The 19794-nt window shown below is 42.8% G+C and overlaps 1 protein-coding gene across 1 annotated transcript in view; it reads right to left on the bottom strand.

The window, feature by feature from the left end:
• The window catches only part of tfap2d (transcription factor AP-2 delta (activating enhancer binding protein 2 delta)), a 239008-nt gene extending 219674 nt beyond the window's left edge, over positions 1-19334 (bottom strand). The window contains exons 1-3 of the mRNA XM_055636379.1: positions 19197-19334; positions 18204-18388; positions 17369-17600 (exon numbers count right to left, since the gene is read on the bottom strand). Of these exons, the coding sequence (XP_055492354.1) occupies positions 17369-17600; positions 18204-18388; positions 19197-19334 (555 nt within the window). The remainder of the gene's footprint in view (positions 1-17368; positions 17601-18203; positions 18389-19196) is intronic.
• Positions 19335-19794: the final 460 nt, after the last annotated feature.

The following is a 19794-nucleotide window of genomic DNA, read 5'->3' as shown; positions in this document are numbered from 1 at the left end:
TAATAATAATAATAATAATAATAATAATAATAATAATAATAATAATAATAATAATAATAAACTTTATTTCAGACTCAAGGTCTAGACAAGGGACAATATTACATAAAATAACATCTATTATAATATCTGATCTTGGATGTGGATGTATTTGTATGTGGATGTATGTGTTCATATGTGATTCACATCTCCTTGAAAACCCGACGCGCTGACGGTGACATTTTTACATATTCCAGATTTACCTCGTTCTCGAAAATCGCCGCATCTGAAAATTTGATTCATTATTTCCCCAGTTTTTTACTAAAATCGTTCACCAATCTGAGATTTTTTTTGAAGTTAACGTGCTGATGACGTCACAATGGCTCTGCTCCTCGCAGCCCCTTGCGCAGTTTTCAATGCACTGCCTGCTGGGCACTGTCTCCAGGAGTGACGTCACCACCCCCCTCCCCCCGGTTCTTCAAATGACGCAGAAAGAACGACCAAGTGGCTTTCCCGAGAACTCCCAAGAGCTGCCGAGAGCTTTGGTCGACGCATGACGCACGCTCGCACTTCAGCCCCGGCTTCCCGAGAATTCCCGAGAACTGTTGAGACTAGTCGGGACCCGTACTAGAGCTCGCTCTCTCTCTCCCTGGGCTCTCTCCACTTTCGCAGCACTCTCGCTTGCTTGGCTCCCCCTCCACCTCTCCCCTCCTCTTTTACCCCCCCCCCCCCCCCCCCTCCACCCCCCCTCCACCTCTCCCCTCCTCTTTTACCCCCCCCCCCCTCTCCCCCCTCCTCCTCCCTCTCCCCCCCCCCCTCCTCTCTCCCCGTCTCTCTCCTCTCTCTCTCTTCCCGCCTCCCTCCCTCCTTCCCTCACCCCTCTCCATCCTCCCTTCCTCTCTACCCCCCCTCTACATCCCCTCCTCTCCCCCTCCTCTCTCCCCTCCCCTCCCCCCCCCTCCCTCCCCTCTCCCCGTCTCCCCTCCCCTCTCCACTATCCCCCCTCTCCCCTCCTCCACCCCTCCCACCTTCCCGCTCTCCCCCTCCCCCCTCTACCCTCCCCCCCTCTCCCCCTCACCCCTCCTCTCTTCTCTCCCCCTCCTCTCTCTCCCCTCTCCCCCTCTCCCCCTTTCTCCCCTCTACATTCTCTCCCCCTCCCCTCCCCCCTCCCCTCTCCCTCTCCTTCCCCCCCTCCCCTCTACCTCTCCCCCTCTGCCCCTTCCCCTCCTCCCCTCCCTCTCCCTCTCCCCCCCCCTCCCTCTCCCTCTCTCTCTCCCCCTCTCTATCCCCCCCCCCCCCTCTCCCCCTCTTCCCCTCCACTCCTCTAACCCCCTCCCCTCCCCTCTCCCCCCCTCTCCTTTTCCTCTCCTCCCCTCCCCTCTCATCTCCTCCCTTCTCGCCCCCTCCGGTAACCCCCCCTCCCCCCCCCCCCCCTCCCCCCTCCTCCCCCCTCCACTCTCCTCCCCTCCCCCCTTCCTCCTCCCTCTCCCTCTCTATCCCCCTCCTCTCTATCCCCCCTCCTTTATCTCCCCTCCCTCTCCCCTCTCTCTAACTCTCTCCCCTCTCTCACACACTCTCTCCCCCTCTCCCCTCCCCCCCCCCTCCTCTAACCCTCCCCTTCCCCATCTTCTCCCCCTTTCTCCCCCACCCCTCTCCCCCCTCCCCCTCCTCTCTCTCCAACCTCCCCCCCTCTCTCCCTCTCTTCTCTCTCCCCCCTTTCCCCCTCTCTCTCCCCCCCTTCTCCCCCCTCTCTCTCCCCCTCTCCCCCTCCCCTCCCCCTCCTTCCCCCTCCCTTTCACCCCCGCTTCTAAAGCACTGACTCCTGCAGCCACAAACATGTTACTAGCACTACAGCATCTAGGTTTCCTTAGCAGCGTTCTCATGGCATCAGCATAAGACACCTTTAGTCTCTGCAAACTTGTCTTTCCATAGTTCGACCACAGGTGTGCAGTATAGAGTGGTGTGCAATATGCTCTAAACAGCAACATCTTCACCACATCTGTACACGCACCAAACTTACGCAAGAGAATATTCGCCTGTACATACAGCATACGTCGTTGCCTATAAATATCCTCATCATCTGTCATGTGTTCTGTATTAATATGCCCAAGACATTTTACCTTATTACACACACTAAGATTATTGTCAGATAATTTAAAATCAGGAAATCTTAGACATTTACCCTGTTTGGTTCTACAGATAACAGCATTCTTACAATTTGATATTGATTGATATTGATGATTTATAAGATGGATTGGGCAAAGGTCAACAGAATTTAATCTTGTTCAGAGGAACTTAGTTTACAAGTATCCCTGAAGGTAACGTTTAAGAGTTAATAGTCTTAGTTTAGTTTAGTTTAGTTTAGAGATACAGCATGGAAACAGGCCCTTTGGCCGACTGAGTCCGCACCGACCAGCGATCCCTGCACATTAACTCTACCCTACACACACTAGAGACGATTTTACATTTACACCAAGCCAATTAACCTATATACTTGTACGTCTTTGGAGTGTGGGAGGAAACCGAAGATCTCGGAGAAAACCCCTCTCCCCTTTCCTGGTCACTCTATCTCCTTCACAGAGGAAAGATTACCAACCGATATGTACTGCAAACCAACCGATTTCCACAGTTACCATGACAACTCCTCCTCCTACCCTGCCTCTTGCAAAGACGGGGAGAACGCACAAACTCAGTATAGACAGCACTCGTAGTCGGGATCGAACCCAGGTCTCCGGCGCTGCAAGCGCTGTAAGGCAGCAACTCTACTGCTGCACCACCATGCCGCCCTGTCAAGTCAAGTCTACTGTCATATTAACATGTAAATGAGGTGCACATACAAAGAAGCATTTCCTTGCGGCCGTATAAAAAAGGCACAAAATCTCAGACAACTAGCAGAAATATAAATTATTTATTAATTATACATCAATTACACATAAATTCTGCAAGACAGTGAAAAGAAAAAGACTCGGCAAAACAGCACATCAGTGCAAAACACAATTATGAAACATCATTACTGGAGTCATGTGTGCAATTATACTCTCCACATAATAGACTGATTTGTAACAAAGAATATTCATTCCACAAAGGTACCTGGCATTGACAAGCTTCAACAAGAGAGGTTCTTAGTATCTGCCTTGATATCCCATTACCAAATCTCACACTGTAAGCATTCTGGTGGGTCACCATAGGCCAGCAACCATTGTATTGTGGCTACAAGAAGATTTTTAGAGAGGGTTTTCCTGTGGTGATTGATTTACATTTTGAGATTCCAATATGAGAAACAGGTGGTGAATTGGGCACCAAGGTTTGCCAGCATGGCTGCCATATCCGGAGTATGTGTAGCCACTTGCATGTGAGAGCTCCCATTCTCCCAGTACACTTGCACCAGTTTTTGTTCAATATTTCCAAGAACACTCTTAGTTCACAGCTATTCATGGGATCTTTGTGCAGACGGGGATCCGGTTTGGCTTAGTAATAAAAGGTCTATGAAAAGCATGTGTTGAGCACTGATTTATACAAAGGACACAAATTACTCTTTAACAAATGTATATATGTTATGTTTTACCTACTGGCTAGTGGCCATTTCAATCTGCATTTTCTGGCAAACATATTTGCAACAAAAGGGTTAAAGATAACAACACGTTCTCTTTGAAGCAATAAAAATAGAGCATTTTATAACCAACAAACATTGGACATAGTTAGGTCTGTGTCAGCCCACGGATGTGGAAAATTAAAGCAATACTGTGAAGAGAAATGAAGTGTGTCTAATACATCTCAAGTGATAAAGCAGTCTTGACTAGAACCGTAAAACCAGGGAAAAGGATATCAAGCTAGCCGTCAATTCCACATTATGGGATATGAAGTGTCGGTGAGAATTTATAATCCCAATTTAGGGCCATCTCTTCAGGTGTTTTTATTGTGATTGCACTGTATAATATCACTATGTTGTGCTCATAAGGAATGGGATTCAGTTACAATTTCAACATTTCTGCATGAATCTCAACTCTTATTATTATCTGCAGTGATACATTATGGTTATTATAGTAGGAAAAAGGCAGGTTTCTTTTGTACTTCTGTCATTAATAAATGCATTTGGATTGACAGTACAGACATTTTATTGTAAAATTATACCTTATATTATACCTTTCACACAAATGCATCATCATGCAACTTTATGTTGACAATGATTGTGTCTATGATCTTAGAATTCTGAATGATTTTGTCATCTTACGATATATACTCTATGAAAAGCGCTTTTCTAAAACCGGAATTATTAATTTTAATAAGAATAATTTTACTGCCAAAGTGTCAACCCACAAGGGGGATGTGTGTGTGTGTGTGAGGGGGGTAGTATTAGTTGTCGCTACAGTTGACCCTGAAGCCAAGAATGAGAACTAAGTTTGTTTTCAATGTAGTAACAGAGTGATGGATATCTCACTGTGGTTGGAGTGGTGATTGCACCCAAACAAGCTCTTTGACCCACAATGTCAGTGCCGAACATGATTGCAAGACCCACTCTTATCTGCATGTACATAATCCATATCCCTCCATTCCCTGTATATCCATCTAACTATCTAAAAGTCACAAATGTCACTTTTGTATCTGCCTCAATCACCACTCCCAGCAGTGTGTTTCAAGCACCCACCAACTCTGTATATATTTAAAAACTTTCCCCAAACATCTCCTTTGAACTTTGCACCTTTCACCTAAAAGCTATGCCCTCTAGTATTTTTTCCATCGTGGGTAAAGAGTTCTGATTGTCTATCCTCTTATCTTAGCTGACAGTCACTGTATCTTCTTTGTATTTTAACTATCTCTATTAAGATACCACGCACTCACTGCATCCTCCCTCAACACCCCCCACCCCCCCAATCTACTCTTCGTGTCTCTCTGGCAGCGCTGCCATTCCCGCCCATTGGGTTCCCATTGTGACGTAGAACATGCAGGTATTACTGAGCAGGCACAGCTGAAGGCCACGGCAAGTCGAAAAGGGATTTATTAAAGCTTAAAATGTGAATAACTCTGAAAATATAATAACAATTTTAACGTTAAAGATAACATTTATTCTGTCCATTCATTAGTGTTGTGTTCAGCAGCCGGGGAGGTGGACGGCTTCAGGCGGGGACTGTCGGGGGCCAGTGGGGGGAGTGCCTGTAGCCGGCGGAGGGGGACGACCTCAGGCGGGAGCTGTAGGGGGCCCTGGGGGGGACAGAGTGTCCTGCAGCCGGGAGAGGGTGTGACTTCAGGCGGGTGCTTTCGGGGGCCTGTGGGGGTGGGGGCGGGTTTAGTTATGTATAGATAGATAGATAGATAGCAAATACCATGAATGTTTTTGTTTAATCTTTGCTTGCTTTGAAGTACCTGCTCAGACCTATTTCTATCTAACTATTCAGTTTCAGAGACTGATGTAGCAAATGGATTTTTATCCTTTGAAAACATATTGACTCAAAGCAGATGAGTGCACCCCGCTGTCTCATCTTTTCAGCAAGCCCAATCAGCCTTGGTATCTGCATCTCTTTATTCCAATAGCAGACTGCCTCAATTTATGTAGACAATCTCAAAGGATTAAGTCCCACCATTTTGTAAATGTAAAACATGGTTTAAAGTCTCAGTTCCGGCTCCTGTATATAATATTGAGATTAACATAACCGTACAGAAAGTATGCTTTCCAAAGCCAACCTAATATATGATTTCAGGCATCTTTTATTCACGCCTTTTAAGAATATCAATTATGGTAAATCATTAAACAGTTGTAGCTGCTGACTTGTTTCTACCTCATTATTGCCATTTACAGGTTACATCCAGAAATCATTTCCCCCTGGTTTTTTTTGTTATTTATACTTCGTTAAACACATCATAAAAATCGAACTTAATTGCTATTTCCCCTCATAACAAATTTAAACTTTTAGCACAAAAGATGAGGAAAGTCGTAATTATTTTCATTTCATCTTTCACTGTTGAAGCGTAATAGTGGAAAGAATACCATAAATTTTCCTGCAATTCCATCTTCCAATGGAAGCCAAAGTGGAATGGTTAAGAATTGGATTTGGCACATCGCTATAATCAACTGACAAGTGGGGCATCACTCTGACTCCTTTCTCCACAGCCAACGCACTGCACTAATACACCACGGGAGACAAATTCCTCAGCAACCAATCCAAGTGTGATACTTATGATACCCACTATTGAAGCGGATAGGCCCGAGGCCAAAATAAAAGTGTCTATGGGCATTATCAGAATAAATCAGACTAGCTGCAGGCTCAGTAATTATTCTCAATAAACTTTATTATCTTCTTTATTGTAGCAATTCCAGACAGCAACTAGCTAAATTTAAGACAACTATATTGTCTATAAAGTTTCTCCATGTTTGACCTGCGAAATGCAATTAAGCATATAAAATAATCTTACAATATTCACATGGACTAATTTGCTAATTAATTCAGATAACCCTCTCCTCTCTAGAACCAATTCAGAGCAGAGGGAGCTGCTGCCCATGTTGTTAAAGACGATTACTAATTTCTCAGTGGTTATTTCACATCCATATTTTGCTTCATCAGTAAAATTGGAAATTGTGTACCTAGATGTCCCTACAATTCCAAATCACAAATTGCTATTAAGAAAATCAATGGCTCTTTCCCTGGGGTACTTAATTATATAATTATTTCCAAAGCATAAAACAAAACTTTTGTTACTACTAACAGCTCCCTATAACTTGTCCATTTAAAAAAAATGTATTGGTGCAGCTACATTTATTCCATAATCTTCAATGTATTATGTGACGTAATCTTTCCAACGTCCTTATACATTCATATGTATGTATTCAGTCATAGTTTTCTGTATCAACCTTCTCTATTATAGCTTCAAAAAGAAAATAACTACTAATAGAGGACTATATTAAGCAGACCATTGTCCACATTGAAGGCAAAGGAATGGCAATGCATTTATCAGGATTTTGTTGGTTACTGAACTGTAGTTGATTAATACACTGGACCAGCAGCCAGGTTTCTGAGCTATTGATTGAGCAACATGAATTGAAATCTTGCGACAATAGCTGGGGAATTTAAAGATTCAAGTAATTAAATAAATCTGTAATTAAAATAAAACGGTTTTCTCAGTAGCAGTAACCATGAACTCGTTTCTGGATCTCACCGTCTCCATCACAGACTATTGACCAACATCTACTACAAACCTACTGACTCCCATAGCTATCTAGACTGTACTTCTTCCCACTCTGCTACCCGTAAAGACTCTATCCACTATGCTCAATTCCTCTGTCTACGCCACATGTGCGCCCAGGATGAGGTTTTTCATACTAGATCATCGGAGATGTCCTCATTCTTTAGGAAACGGGTTTTCCGTTATAGATGAGGCTCTCACTAGGGTCTCCTTGATATCCTGCAGCTCTGCTCTTGCTCCCCCTACCCCCATTCACAACAAGGACAGAGTCCCCCTTGTCCTCACCTTCCACCCCATCAGCTGTCACATACAGCATATAATTCTCCAACACTTTTGCCACCTCCAACGGAATCCCACTACTGGCCACATATTCACATCGCCACCCCTTTCTGCTTTGCATAGAGACTGTTCCCTCCGCAACTTCCTGGTCAACTTGTTCTTTCCCAGCCAAACCATCCCCTCCCCAGGTACTTTCCCCTGCAACCACAGGAGATGCAACATCTGTCCCTTTACCTTCCCCCCCTTGACTCCATCCAAGGACCCCAACAGTCTTTTCGGGTTAGGCAGATGTTCACTTGCACCTCCTCCAACCTCACCTACTGCATCCACTGTTCCAGATGTCAACTGCTGTACATCTGCAACACCAAGCACAGGCTTGGCGATCGTTTCGCTGAACACTTCCACTCAGTCCACCTTAACTAACCTGATCTCCCGGTTGATCAGCACTTTAACTCCCCCCCCATTACCAATCTGACCTCTCTGCCCTGGGCCTCCTCCATTGTCAGAGTGAGGCCCACCACAAATACCTCATATTTTGCTTGGGTAGTTTACACCCCCAGCAGTATGAACATTGACTTATCTTACTTCAAATAGCCCTCGCTTTCCCTCTCTCTCCATCCCCTCCCCCTTCCCAGTTCTCCCACCAGTGTTACTGTCTCCGACTACATTCTATCTCTGTTCCGCCCACTCTCCTGACATCAGTCTGAAGAAGGGTCACAGCCCAAAACGCCACCTGTTCCTTCTCTCCAGAGATGCTGCCTGCCCCAGTGAATTACTCCAGCATTTTGTGTCTACTTTTGATTTAAAGCAGCATCTGCACTTCTTTCCTACACACCATGAACTTCCATATTGTTGCAAAGACCAATTTGATCCATCAATTTCCTTACTCGCTCTAATATTCATGGGACTCCCTACCCATCAAGTGGTTGCTTTTTGTTAGCTCCATAACTAAGGACCATTAGAGATGGACAACATGTATTGGAATTTCCTGGGATATCCACATCCTGACAACGAATAACCAAAGAAAATCTTTGGGGGAAATTTGGAGTAAACGGTGTTCCCTTGGCAATTCTTCTCCTGTCCTTCTCAATCTGGATAAGGAACTATTATTAAAATAAAGATAGACACAAAGTGCTGGAGTAACTCAGTGAGTCAGGCAACATCCCTGGAGAAAAATAATGATGATGTTATGGGTTGAGACCCTTCTTCGGTACAAATAATTTACATTGCTACTACAGTGTATTGATAATGGAAGGGTGGATTAAAGGTTTTCATAGAGTCATAGTCATGCAGGATGAAAACAGGCTCATCAACTGAACTTGTCCATGCCCTTTCTACGGTAGTCCTACCTGCCCTCATTTGGCCCATATCCCTTTAAACCTTTCCTAGGTACTGCTTTCCAAATCGTCCATTAACATTTCTTCATACTCAACCAGATCATCACTGAAAAGACAACAATTGAAACTCTAAATATTGATCAAGGACGAAGGACATACAGCAATATTAAGAAAATCCTTCCAACCTGGATAACACATTGAATCAGACTAAATGATTTTTGGCGTATATCCCAATTTGACCTCAGAACATAAGAATAAGGAGCAGGAATAGACCATCTCACCATTCGAGTCTGGTCCACCATTCACTGAATTATTGGGTAATGTTTAAAGAGCCACAGAAGATAACTAAAGAGGTAATATGGGGAGAAAAGATGAGATGAAGATAAGCTAGCCAATAATATAAAGGAGGATAGTAAAAGCTTCTTTAGGTATGTGAAGAGAAAAAACATAGTTAAGACCAAAGTTGGACCTTTAAGACTGAAAAAGATGAATTTATTATGGGGAACAAGGAAGTGGCAGATGAGTTGAACAGGTGCTTTGGATCCATCATCACTAAGGTGGACACAAACAATCTTCCTGATATAGTAGTGGCCAGAGAATCTGGGGTGACGGAGGAACTTAAGGAAATCCACATTAGGCAGGAAATGATGTTGGGTAGACTGATGGAACTGAAGGCTGATAAATCCCCAGGGCCTGATGGTCTGCATCCCAGGGTACTAAGGGAAGTGGCTCTAGAAATTGTGGATGCATTGGTGATAATTTTCAAATCTATATTACTAAATCTCTGTTCTTGCCCGCTTTTGGCCGTCTGTGCTGTGATTTCTGAGAGAACGCCGTCACCTATGGCCGTCATTTTTGGCCACCTCGCTCAGAGCCCCGCACCGCCGCATGTGAGCTGAGGATTTTTCCCGTCGATGAAAAATGACAGAGATATTAATGTTTTTACAAAATTCACCATTCTCTCTGCTGCCCCTGCTGGAGGGAGGGGGAGGGAATATAAAACCAGGAAGTGGTGTGCCTCAATTAATCTCTGCAAGATGGAGCTCTGTCAATTAGTCTGTCACTCTGAGCTCAGAATGACACTGAACAAATGTCTACAACACTGTGAGTACCTTTAATGTGGTTTGAAAATGAATATATGGTTAGTTTGAAAAAGCACTGCCTGCAAATGGTTGTTTGGGTTTGGGTTTGGGTTGAAGTAAAAAGGCACTCTCTCTCTCTCTCCCCCCCCCCCCTCTCTCTCTCCCCCCCCCCCCCCCCCCCCCCCTCTCCTCTCCTCCCCCCCCTCTCCTCTCTCCCCCCCCCCTCCTCTCTCCCCCCCCCCTATCCTCTCCTCCCCCCCCTCTCCTCCTCTCCCCCCCTCCTCTCTACCCCCCTCCTCTCCCCCCCCCTCCTCCCTCTCCCCCCCCCCTCTCTCCTCCCTCTCCCCCCTCTCCTCTCTCCCCCCCCCTCTCCTCTCTCCTCTCCCCCCCTCTCCTCTCTCCCCCCCCCTCCTCTCCTCCCCCCCTCTCCTCTCTCTCCCCCCCCCCCCTCTCCTCCTCTTCCCCCCCCCCCCCCCTCCTCCTCTCCCCCGTGGAGCCAGTGGATGTAGTGTACCTGGACTTTCAGAAAGCATTTGATAAGGTCCCACATAGGAGATTAATGGGTAAATTCAGGGCACATGGTATTGGGGGTAGAGTGCTGACATGGATAGAAAATTGATTGGCAGACAGGAAACAAAGAGTAGGGATTAATGGGTCCCTTAAGTGATGATCAACAGCACTTTTGTTGTGCGGACATTCCAAAAGCAAGGCTCAGTCCACACTGATAGCAGATATTTTATCGTAAGGGCGGCAGGTTGTAAGACGAACAGAAGCAGACTCAATCTGTCAATACAAGGCAGCCTGTACAGTCAGTAAACTGAATTACTGGATCCAGAGGTGTGATTAAGATGTTTAACCTACTTTAGGCACGTGGTAAATGGGCTGTATCCAAAGTGGCCAAAGTGGGCCAAGTTCTTTGTCTCCCAATAAAAACTAACTGAACAAATATTTCTCATATGGCTGGAACTAAATTTAAGGTAGCTCTTTCTTCCCAATAACCCTTTCTGGCTTAAGTCCTCCCTCCACCACCTCCAGTTTAAATTCCATTTGGAATATCTTGGAGGACCAAGAAACCAAGAACCAAGAAACAAGACCAGCCACTGTTCGGCGTCTATGCACACGCAATGCACGCTCGCTCCATGACTGCCTATATATGCAAACAATCGTGATTGTACAGTACATTGCAATACCTGATTTTAATAAGTAGATACCCTTGAGACTGAAGAAGGGTCTCAACACGAAACGTCACGCATTCCTTCTCTCCAGAGATGCTTCCTCTACTGATGAGTTACTCCAGAATTTGTGCCTATCTTGGATGATTGAATCAAATGCTTTGGAGACAAGTGTGTGGGTGATATGAAGTTAGATGCAGAGGGAGGTTGTGTAGAGGAAGCAGGGAGTCTGCAGAAGAACTTGGACAGGTGGGAGAGTGAGCTAAGAAGTGGCAGATGGAATACAGCGTTGCAAAGTTTGTGGTTATACACTTTGGTAGTAGATATAAAGGTGTAAATTATTTTCTAAAAGGGAAGAGGATTCAGAAGTCAAAGCTGCAAAGGGTCTTGGGAGTTCTGGTGCAGGATTCCCTAATGGAAGACAAACCTCCTCAAATGTACAAGTTGAATAGGCAGTAAGAGTGGAAAAAGTAATGTTACCATTCATTTCGAGAGGACTATAATATAAAAGCAGGAATGTAATGCTGAGGCTTCATAATGCCCTGATCAGACTGTCATTTGACATATTGTGAACAGTTGTGGGCCCCATATCTGAGGAAGGATATGCTGGCATTATAGAGATTCCAGAGGAGGTTTACAAGAATGATTCGAGGAATTAGTCTGTTAACGTGCGATGAGCATTTGATGGCTCAGGGTTTGTACTCTCTGGGATTTAGGATGAGGGGGTATCTCATTGAAACTTACTAAATAGTGAAAAGCCTGGAAAGAGAGGCTGTGTAGAGAATGTTTCCACCAGTGCAAGAATGTGGCCCACAGGGCACAGCCTCAGAATAAAATGATGTATCTTTACAAAGGAGATGAGGAGGAATTTATTTAATAGATAATAGACAATAGACAATAGGTGCGGGAGTAGGCCATTTGGCCCCAGCACCGCCATTCAATGAGCCAGCACCCAATCAGCCATTCAATGTGATCATGGCTGATCATTACCGGCCTCCATCAGTATACCCAACTCTCAGACATAGCGGTGGAGGAGCGCTTCTCCCCATGCTCCCCCTGACGATCCGCTGCTCTTGCGGGTCTAACGACCGGGAGCCCGCGGATCTAGCTTTTCTCTCTGAATTCTCCCGAAAGTATCCAGCCCCGCGCGGCTGGAATGGCCGCGGGACTGGCCACACCGGGGGCTCCACATCAAGCCCTCTGAGACAGAGAATCGCCATCCCACACTACTCCGGGGGGGGGGGGAAACTCTTTAAGTTTTTTTGGCTGTGTGAGAAAAAAATGTAATTATGTTTCTCTGCAGAAACGGCATCATTTGGACCTCCAGGGGTCCAAATGACAATTAAATTGACTCTTGACTCTTGATTCTTGACTCTGTGAGAAAAAGTGTTTCCTCGTCTCCGTTTTAAATGGCTTACCCCTTATTCTTAAACTGTGCCCCTGGTTCTGGACTGCCCCCAACATCGGGAACATGTTTCCTGCCTCTAGCCTGTCCAAACCTTTAATAATCTTATATGTTTCAATAGCCTGAGGAATATATGGAAATCATGACCACAAACTGCTGTGGTGAGCAAGTCATTGGGTATTTGTAAAGCGGAGATTGATAGGTTCTTGATCAGTATGGGTGTCAAAGGTTAGTGGGAGATGGCAGGAGTATGGGGTTGAGAGGGATATATAGATCACCCATGATTGAATGATGGAGTAAACTGGATGGGCCAAATGGCCTAATTCTGCTCCAATGACTCTGTCTTGCTGAACTTGCACGTAGTATAGGCACAACAATCCCTTTTCAAAAATGTGCCAAATCAGAAATACCTGCATTCTGAAGATTAGTTCTGATGATACTTACAGATTTGTGCCATTGATTAAAATATCACTTGGCACGATGCTGCTGCAACCAAATATCACACACATACGGGCACACTTGAATTTCTAGGCTAGGGCAGCACAGTGGCATAGCAGTAGATCTGCTGTCTTCCAGCATCAGCAACCCGGCTTCAATCTGGATTATGGGTGCTGTCTCGCCAGAGTTTGTACATTCTCCCAGAGACCACGTGGGTTTCCTCCGGGTATTCTGGTTTCCACCCACATTCCAAAGACATACATGTTCGTAGGTTAATTGGCTTCAGTAAAATTGTAAATTGTTTCTCGTGTGTAGGATAGTGCTAATTCGTGGGGTGATCGGTGCAGACATGATTGGCCAAAAAGCCTATATCTCTAAAGTAAAGTCTAACGTGACAATATTGGTGTTTCTTTCTCCAGATAACATTTGAGAAATAAGTTGTAAATTCTCCACTTTGCAGATAAATGCTGGTTTTACGTAAAAATTAGAGGATGGCATGGTGTCGCAGCAGTGGAGTTGCTGTCTTACAGTGCCAGAGACCCGGGTTCGATCCCGACTATGGGTGCTGTCTGTATGGAGATTGTGTGTTCTCCCCGTGACCTGCGTGGGTTTTCTATGTTTTCCTCCCACACTCCAAACACGTACAGGTTTGTAAGCTAATCGGCTTTGTAAAATTTGTAAATTGTCCCAAGTGTGTGTAGGATGGTGTTAGCGTGCAGCCCACATTGGTCAGAGCAGACTTGTGGGCTGAAGGGCTTGAGTACACATTGTAGCTCTGAAGTCTAAAGTGACAATCTTGGCATTACTTTCTCCCAGATAACATTTCAGAAATATGTTGCAAATTCCACATTTTTGAGCAAATTCTGCTTTCGTTCTGATCTATTCCATGCTACCACTTTGCTGGTTTTACTCCAAAATTCCATGAAAAAAAAACAAAAGATGTACACTCACTGCTTCAGATAAATCTTTGACATCACTGAATCTTTCCAAATTTCAAAATATTTCTTATATTTTATTCCTCACCTGATAATGTTCATTTTATGCCTGGTGTCGGAATTAGATCAATAATGTGCACAACCATGTGTGGACTGCTCAACCCAATCTGGCACTTTAAACCTAATTAGCAGCTGTTCCGAGATGAGAAACAGGTGCAGATCCAGGCCCATGCTGGAGAAGCCAGGCTGTAATTAGCAGGGAAGGAGGTCAAATATTGGGAGGAATTTCAAATCAAAATCCTCAGGGAATGGCAAACTGACCTCAAAGGCATATTCACCTGAGATCTTAACCATGCAAATGTAAATTATGCAAGCTTTTTTTCTTTAAAAAAAACCCCATTTCTGAATAATCAGTAAACAGAAGACATACAGCTCTCCTCTATCCAGCCTTTTGAACATATCTTTCCGGTTTTTTAGCCGTTTTCTAAAATCCGAGCTCTGTTCGCCAACACAGAATATGCCTCGATATTCTTTTGTATCTGCTCATTCATGCAGAGTGTCAGTACCATTGTGAATCTGCCCCACACTATGCCAATTCTTCTTGTGTATAATTTAACCTATTGTTCTTAGTTATTTATTATGTTATGGCTTTAACTATGACAATTATTTTAAAAAATAAAGCATTTTATAAATATATTTATTTGAGGGGATGGCATCTAATTTTATTTGTTATTACCCTATGGAATTTATAATGTAGATAACTTAATTAATCTTTTTTTTCAAAAAATAAAATCATAAATACAGGTTCTCTGAATCATAACTATTTTTGCAAAACTGTTTTTAAATTATTACATTTTTCTAATGTTATATTCAACTATTTACTGGGGGTCCCTGGTTACAGAAGACTTGAATTACAGAATTCTGACTTTAGCCAGATTCTCCAATAAAATCTTAAAGACTTCTTAAGTAATTTATTTTCCCTCAAAAGTAATACAACCGTAGATGTGGAGTCTATGGGCAAGTGAATTCTGATTACGTTGCAGGCAGATAAAGAATTCATATTTGAAATGGATATTGATATTACAATGTTTGATTAAGTATTATTTATCAAGAGAAGATATCGTTTCACAGTTTCCAAAGCAAATCCCTCACGTGTCTGTCTGCTGTGAACCGGCAGCCTGCTATCACTGTCCTTAGTGTACTAGTTCAGTTCTCTGCATACATGTTTATTTTTTTCACATACATTTTTTAGGTGATTTTTAAATTCCATATGGATACATTAATGTTACTGAAACTGCCCTAATGTGGGTTGCATATGTTCTATTAGTTTAATTACGGGTAGTGTGAGGGTGAATGAGAAGATATTCGATAAGATGAGAAAATAGTAGGAAATCAATGCATGGGAAGTTATTTTCTGACACAGAAAAATAGCTTTATGGACAGTTCTAAAAAATGGAACCCCTTATGGACTGCCTGTACTTGGGATGCATATTAATAGTGTGAAGAGGAAAATTGTACTTGGCAGAAATCTGGCAAACCTGTTTCTGAGATACATTTCTGGCAGATTCCACTGCAACCAGACAATGATTAATGGACACCAGGTTACCACCATTTTGATGAATGACAATTTAACCCTTTGCCTTCTATCTAAATATCACAAAAAAAAAAAAAATGTCTTATTGGAGTGCTTGTAAATCTACAAATTAAAATGATAAATGGTCTATAAAATTCCAGGTTTGCACTGAATCTCATTGTAGCGACAGATTTTTATATCGTTCAAGGGATTACTCTCTCTAGCCACTAAAGTAGACTACATGGTTAAGGAGAATGTCGTAATAAGCATGTGAGCTCTCCGTGAGACCTTTAGAGCTTCTTTCCAGATAAATCTTCATAACACAGTATTTTGATTAACTGTTTCTTTATTGTTGAAGAAAAACAATAAGATATACATCTGACCCTATGCTCTGACTCGTACACTGTAATCTTCGTCAAACTCCAGCATTTTGCTTTAAACGTTAGAAAACACCTCGTGTTTCCGTTACACTTCACATGGTCAAAGGGTAAACCTTCCCCATATAAGTTCAAAACTAAACTAAAAACTATGCTTCTGCACAAGAAACCTAGCACCAAACATGCCCTAGAATACGTAATAAATCCTACCCACATAATAACGGGCAGTCTAAAATTTAAAGGCAAATGCCATAATTAATGACACGAAATAAGCCAAATGGCCACTACATACAGGCCCCTAATTGTTCTGAGTAAATAACAAGGCAATTATTAATAAACATCATAAAAGTAGCCATGAAGGCTGAACATATATCAAAGGCAAAAAGTCGGGGAATTGAACCCCGGGGGATACTAAACCACTATACTACCGGGAAAAATAGCATGCACTATATATCCACAATCAGAATTCTTCATCGACTCTTCCATCTTCACTTTTGCCTTCTAGAAGCAAGCATAACTTGATTATTGATCTAATTAAAACATTGTTTTTTAGTTTAAAGTCATACTGTATCCACTAAACCCTTAAAATCAGACATGATATCCAATATATAGTCCAAAACATAACAGTCCAAAGCTTTGATAGCATGAAACATCTTCCTCCATGTCCGATCAACTCATGGATATGTTGTAACAACAATGTTGAAGTGTGAAAATCCTTCGAGAGAACAACAGGATTTTTAGCAATAAAGTTTAATTTAATTTCCGGATCCTTAGCAGAGATTTCAAATCGCAGCTCAAGATGTGGCCATTCTCTGTCTGACTTACAGAGAGACTCTAGTTCATTGATCCATCTCTTATCTCTTAAGAAGCGGTTTGCCGTCAGTTCTCTCGAAACTTCATCTGCAGGATTTTCTTTTGTATTAACATATTCTAATTGTGAAACATTAGTAACTCCCAATGCTCTTTCCATTGGCAGATTGTCTCTGTCCAAATCCAATTATCTGGTTTCTTTGGCTCTATCATCTAGTGGAGTGCTTTCACAATTGTCGCTGTTCCACTTAGAAAGTGTGAATCCTCCCTTACTGCAAAGGGAAGTCAGATGTTCTTCTGGTTGAATTGCTTCCTGCTCAGTAGACATGGATTTTAAACAATCATCCACGTAGTTATTATTCTTCAAAGAGATTATAACTTCATGGAATTTAGTATTCTCGCCAAACTTGCGTTTCAAATTCTGGGTGCGTTGCTCTGCCATTATTCGGCAGATTAACACTTTCGTGTTTGAAAGGAAAGTCCAGACAATAGTGTCTGCCAATCTTTACTGAGTAGTTCATAATATCCATGAACTGGGTATATTCTGACGACCAACAGGCATGGTTTCATGTGTAAACACTTCAGATATTCGTATGAAATTATCTCCATCCAGACTGGATATCTCCATATTTGTAATGTAATGACTCATGATCTCTTTATCTTTATTCAAGGTACGCAATCAAATCTTAGTCTCTTCTCCTGTGATGTTCATCCTTCTCGTCAAATATTCTGTGCAAAAGGTAGTCGAACTTCCGTGATCCAAAAATGCATATGTTTGCAACACTGTATTCGTCTTGCTATTCCTTACATGTACTGGTAAAATAGAAAAATTACAAGCTTCTACCCCGGCCCCAATATGAGCAGCTACTTGAGGCGAGGTGATAGCATCACTAGTAGTTGGCTTCTTCTTCTGTTCTGTTTGCTCCGCTTCATCCTCTAGTATTTGCTCTGATAACTCATCATCCGTTTGTTCCAGTTCTTCTTCTTCCCAGTGCTGTTGTAGCTCTTCTTCATTGTGAACTGCTTCAGGATGATATTGCCTGCACTTATAACAAATTATAGGACTCTTACAGTTTCTCCCCATATGTCCTTTTTCAAACATCTAAAACAGATTCCCTTCTCCTTCAAGAAATCCATCTATTCTTCATATTCTTTCATCTTGAATCTTTGACCAACTTCATTACATAACAAACAAAATACTCGTTTCCACATGTATTATAGTGGTAGCAAAACGACTTCTCTTAGGTTGTGATCTTTCTTCAGTTTTGGTAAAGGTAGAACCTTTGTTAGTTGCAATTGGTTTATCATCTTCAATAGTCCCATGGTGTGGCTCTAACATGTACTGTACTTCCTTGTCCAAAAATGTCACCAGGTCTGATAGCCTGGCTACTTGCTTCTCTTATCCAATATTCCGCCTGCTTCAACTCTCCACCTTTCTCTCAGTCTTCTGGGCAGCTTACATATGATGACTCTATTATTACTTGCAAGATTCATTTCTTCCATGTGGCCGAGATTTTACATCGAGCTGCAACACCCTCTATGAAATATTGCATAATTACTCAATGCCTCCCGATCTTCTGGCTTGATATCTTTCCAAGCATGGGCCTTCTCCATGTATGCATCAGCAATTCTATGTTCATTACCAAAAACGTTCTTTAAGTAACCTTCTTGCCTCTTTACAGCCTTGGCTGTCAGTCTCATTTTGACAACTTTCTACAAGTACCTGAACATCTCCACTTGTGTACTTCACCAGAAATCGTAAGCGCTCCTTTTCATCCTTAATTTTCGTTTCTAATACTTCATCCAAGGCCCTTACGAAAGCTTCATACTACAAAGGATCGCCATCAAATGTAGGAATTTCTGCTGGTGGTAGAATGAGAGAGATATTTTGTCGAGCTATGATCTAATTGAATTCAGCTTGCCTATTCGCCCATGCAAATAATCCATCCTGATAATCTTGGCTTGGTTCCAATGGACGATAGACAAGCCTTGGCTCAAACTGGCTTGCTCGAGTCTGTGCACCAGGTCTTGGAAAAGTGTAGTCCGCTATTGGTTTGTCCCGAGCATCTACAGACGCTCCATAAGTAGTTTGTTTTGATCAAGCACTCATTTGCTGAAATGAAGTTTTACCCATCTTCCTCTGTTCCAATGGTTGTTCAAAGCCATGCATTCCGATGGTTCTCAATTGTGTTTCTTCTTCAAAGCATCCGCTTCTATTGAGAGAGCGGCTAGGTCAGCTTCAACTACCAATCGAGCAGAAACCCTTGATACCGAACTGGCTATAGAACCAGATTTATGTCCTGATCTTCGTGTAAATACATTCGAGATACAATCTCATGGTGTAATCTCATCTTCCATTCCAGCACCTTGTTGCATCGCACCTCCAGCTGTTAAGTGCGTAAGTTGTGGTATAATTTCAAATAACCACTCCTCTGCCTTATCCATGAAACCATTGAGTATCTCCACCCTTTACCACCACTGGGTGTGTCTTTCGTGTTCTTCCCCAGGCGGCTGTGAACACAGCAGCACATTTTGTTTCTTTCCAACCTCTTGGCAGAGGTTCCATAGTTGGTCCAGATTACATTATACTTTGATCGTGTTCTTAACTGATTCCATTAGTTTCTTCTGTTTTTCACTTGATTTGGTAACTGTTGCCATAACTTGTTTCTCTCCTTCTCGATTTCTTTCAGGTAGGCAGCTTGTCCTTGACTGAGCTTGACTTCGCCACCTTGTGGTTCCTCTGTCATGGTTCTTTCATCATCATTTTGCTCCATGGATTAAGCAGGTCTTGGCAAATTGCCAAGTCTTTAAATTGAACGAACAAAGTCTTCTCTGAATGCTGCACCAACTTTGTGTAAACATCTTTCTCAGGAACAATAACAAACTGAATATCCAGACAACATCCCTTCAACATCCACTAAGTTAATAGTGATGTTAGTTCAAAAGGAATGTGTGTCTTATCTTGACTTCAAAATAATCCAAGGTCAGATGTCTGGATTTCTCCAAGCAGTGGAAAAACACTTTTATTGGCTATCTTCCAAACTAGAGGCTCACATTCATTTATCTGGCTCTTCTTTACAGAAGCTGTTTAAAATGAAAGCTTTGCAGCTTCATTTCAAAAGAATAATAGTCAATTTCTACTCACGATTTCTTGATAATGTCTTCAGATCTTCAGATAAGTGGTGTCGCTGTCGATAAACCTCTAGGACATCTCAGGACGAGATCTATTGTCTT

This window comes from Leucoraja erinacea, chromosome 5 (assembly GCF_028641065.1).
Source record: "Leucoraja erinacea ecotype New England chromosome 5, Leri_hhj_1, whole genome shotgun sequence".
NCBI lineage: Eukaryota > Metazoa > Chordata > Chondrichthyes > Rajiformes > Rajidae > Leucoraja > Leucoraja erinaceus.
This window is presented reverse-complemented; position numbering and strand designations above follow the sequence as displayed.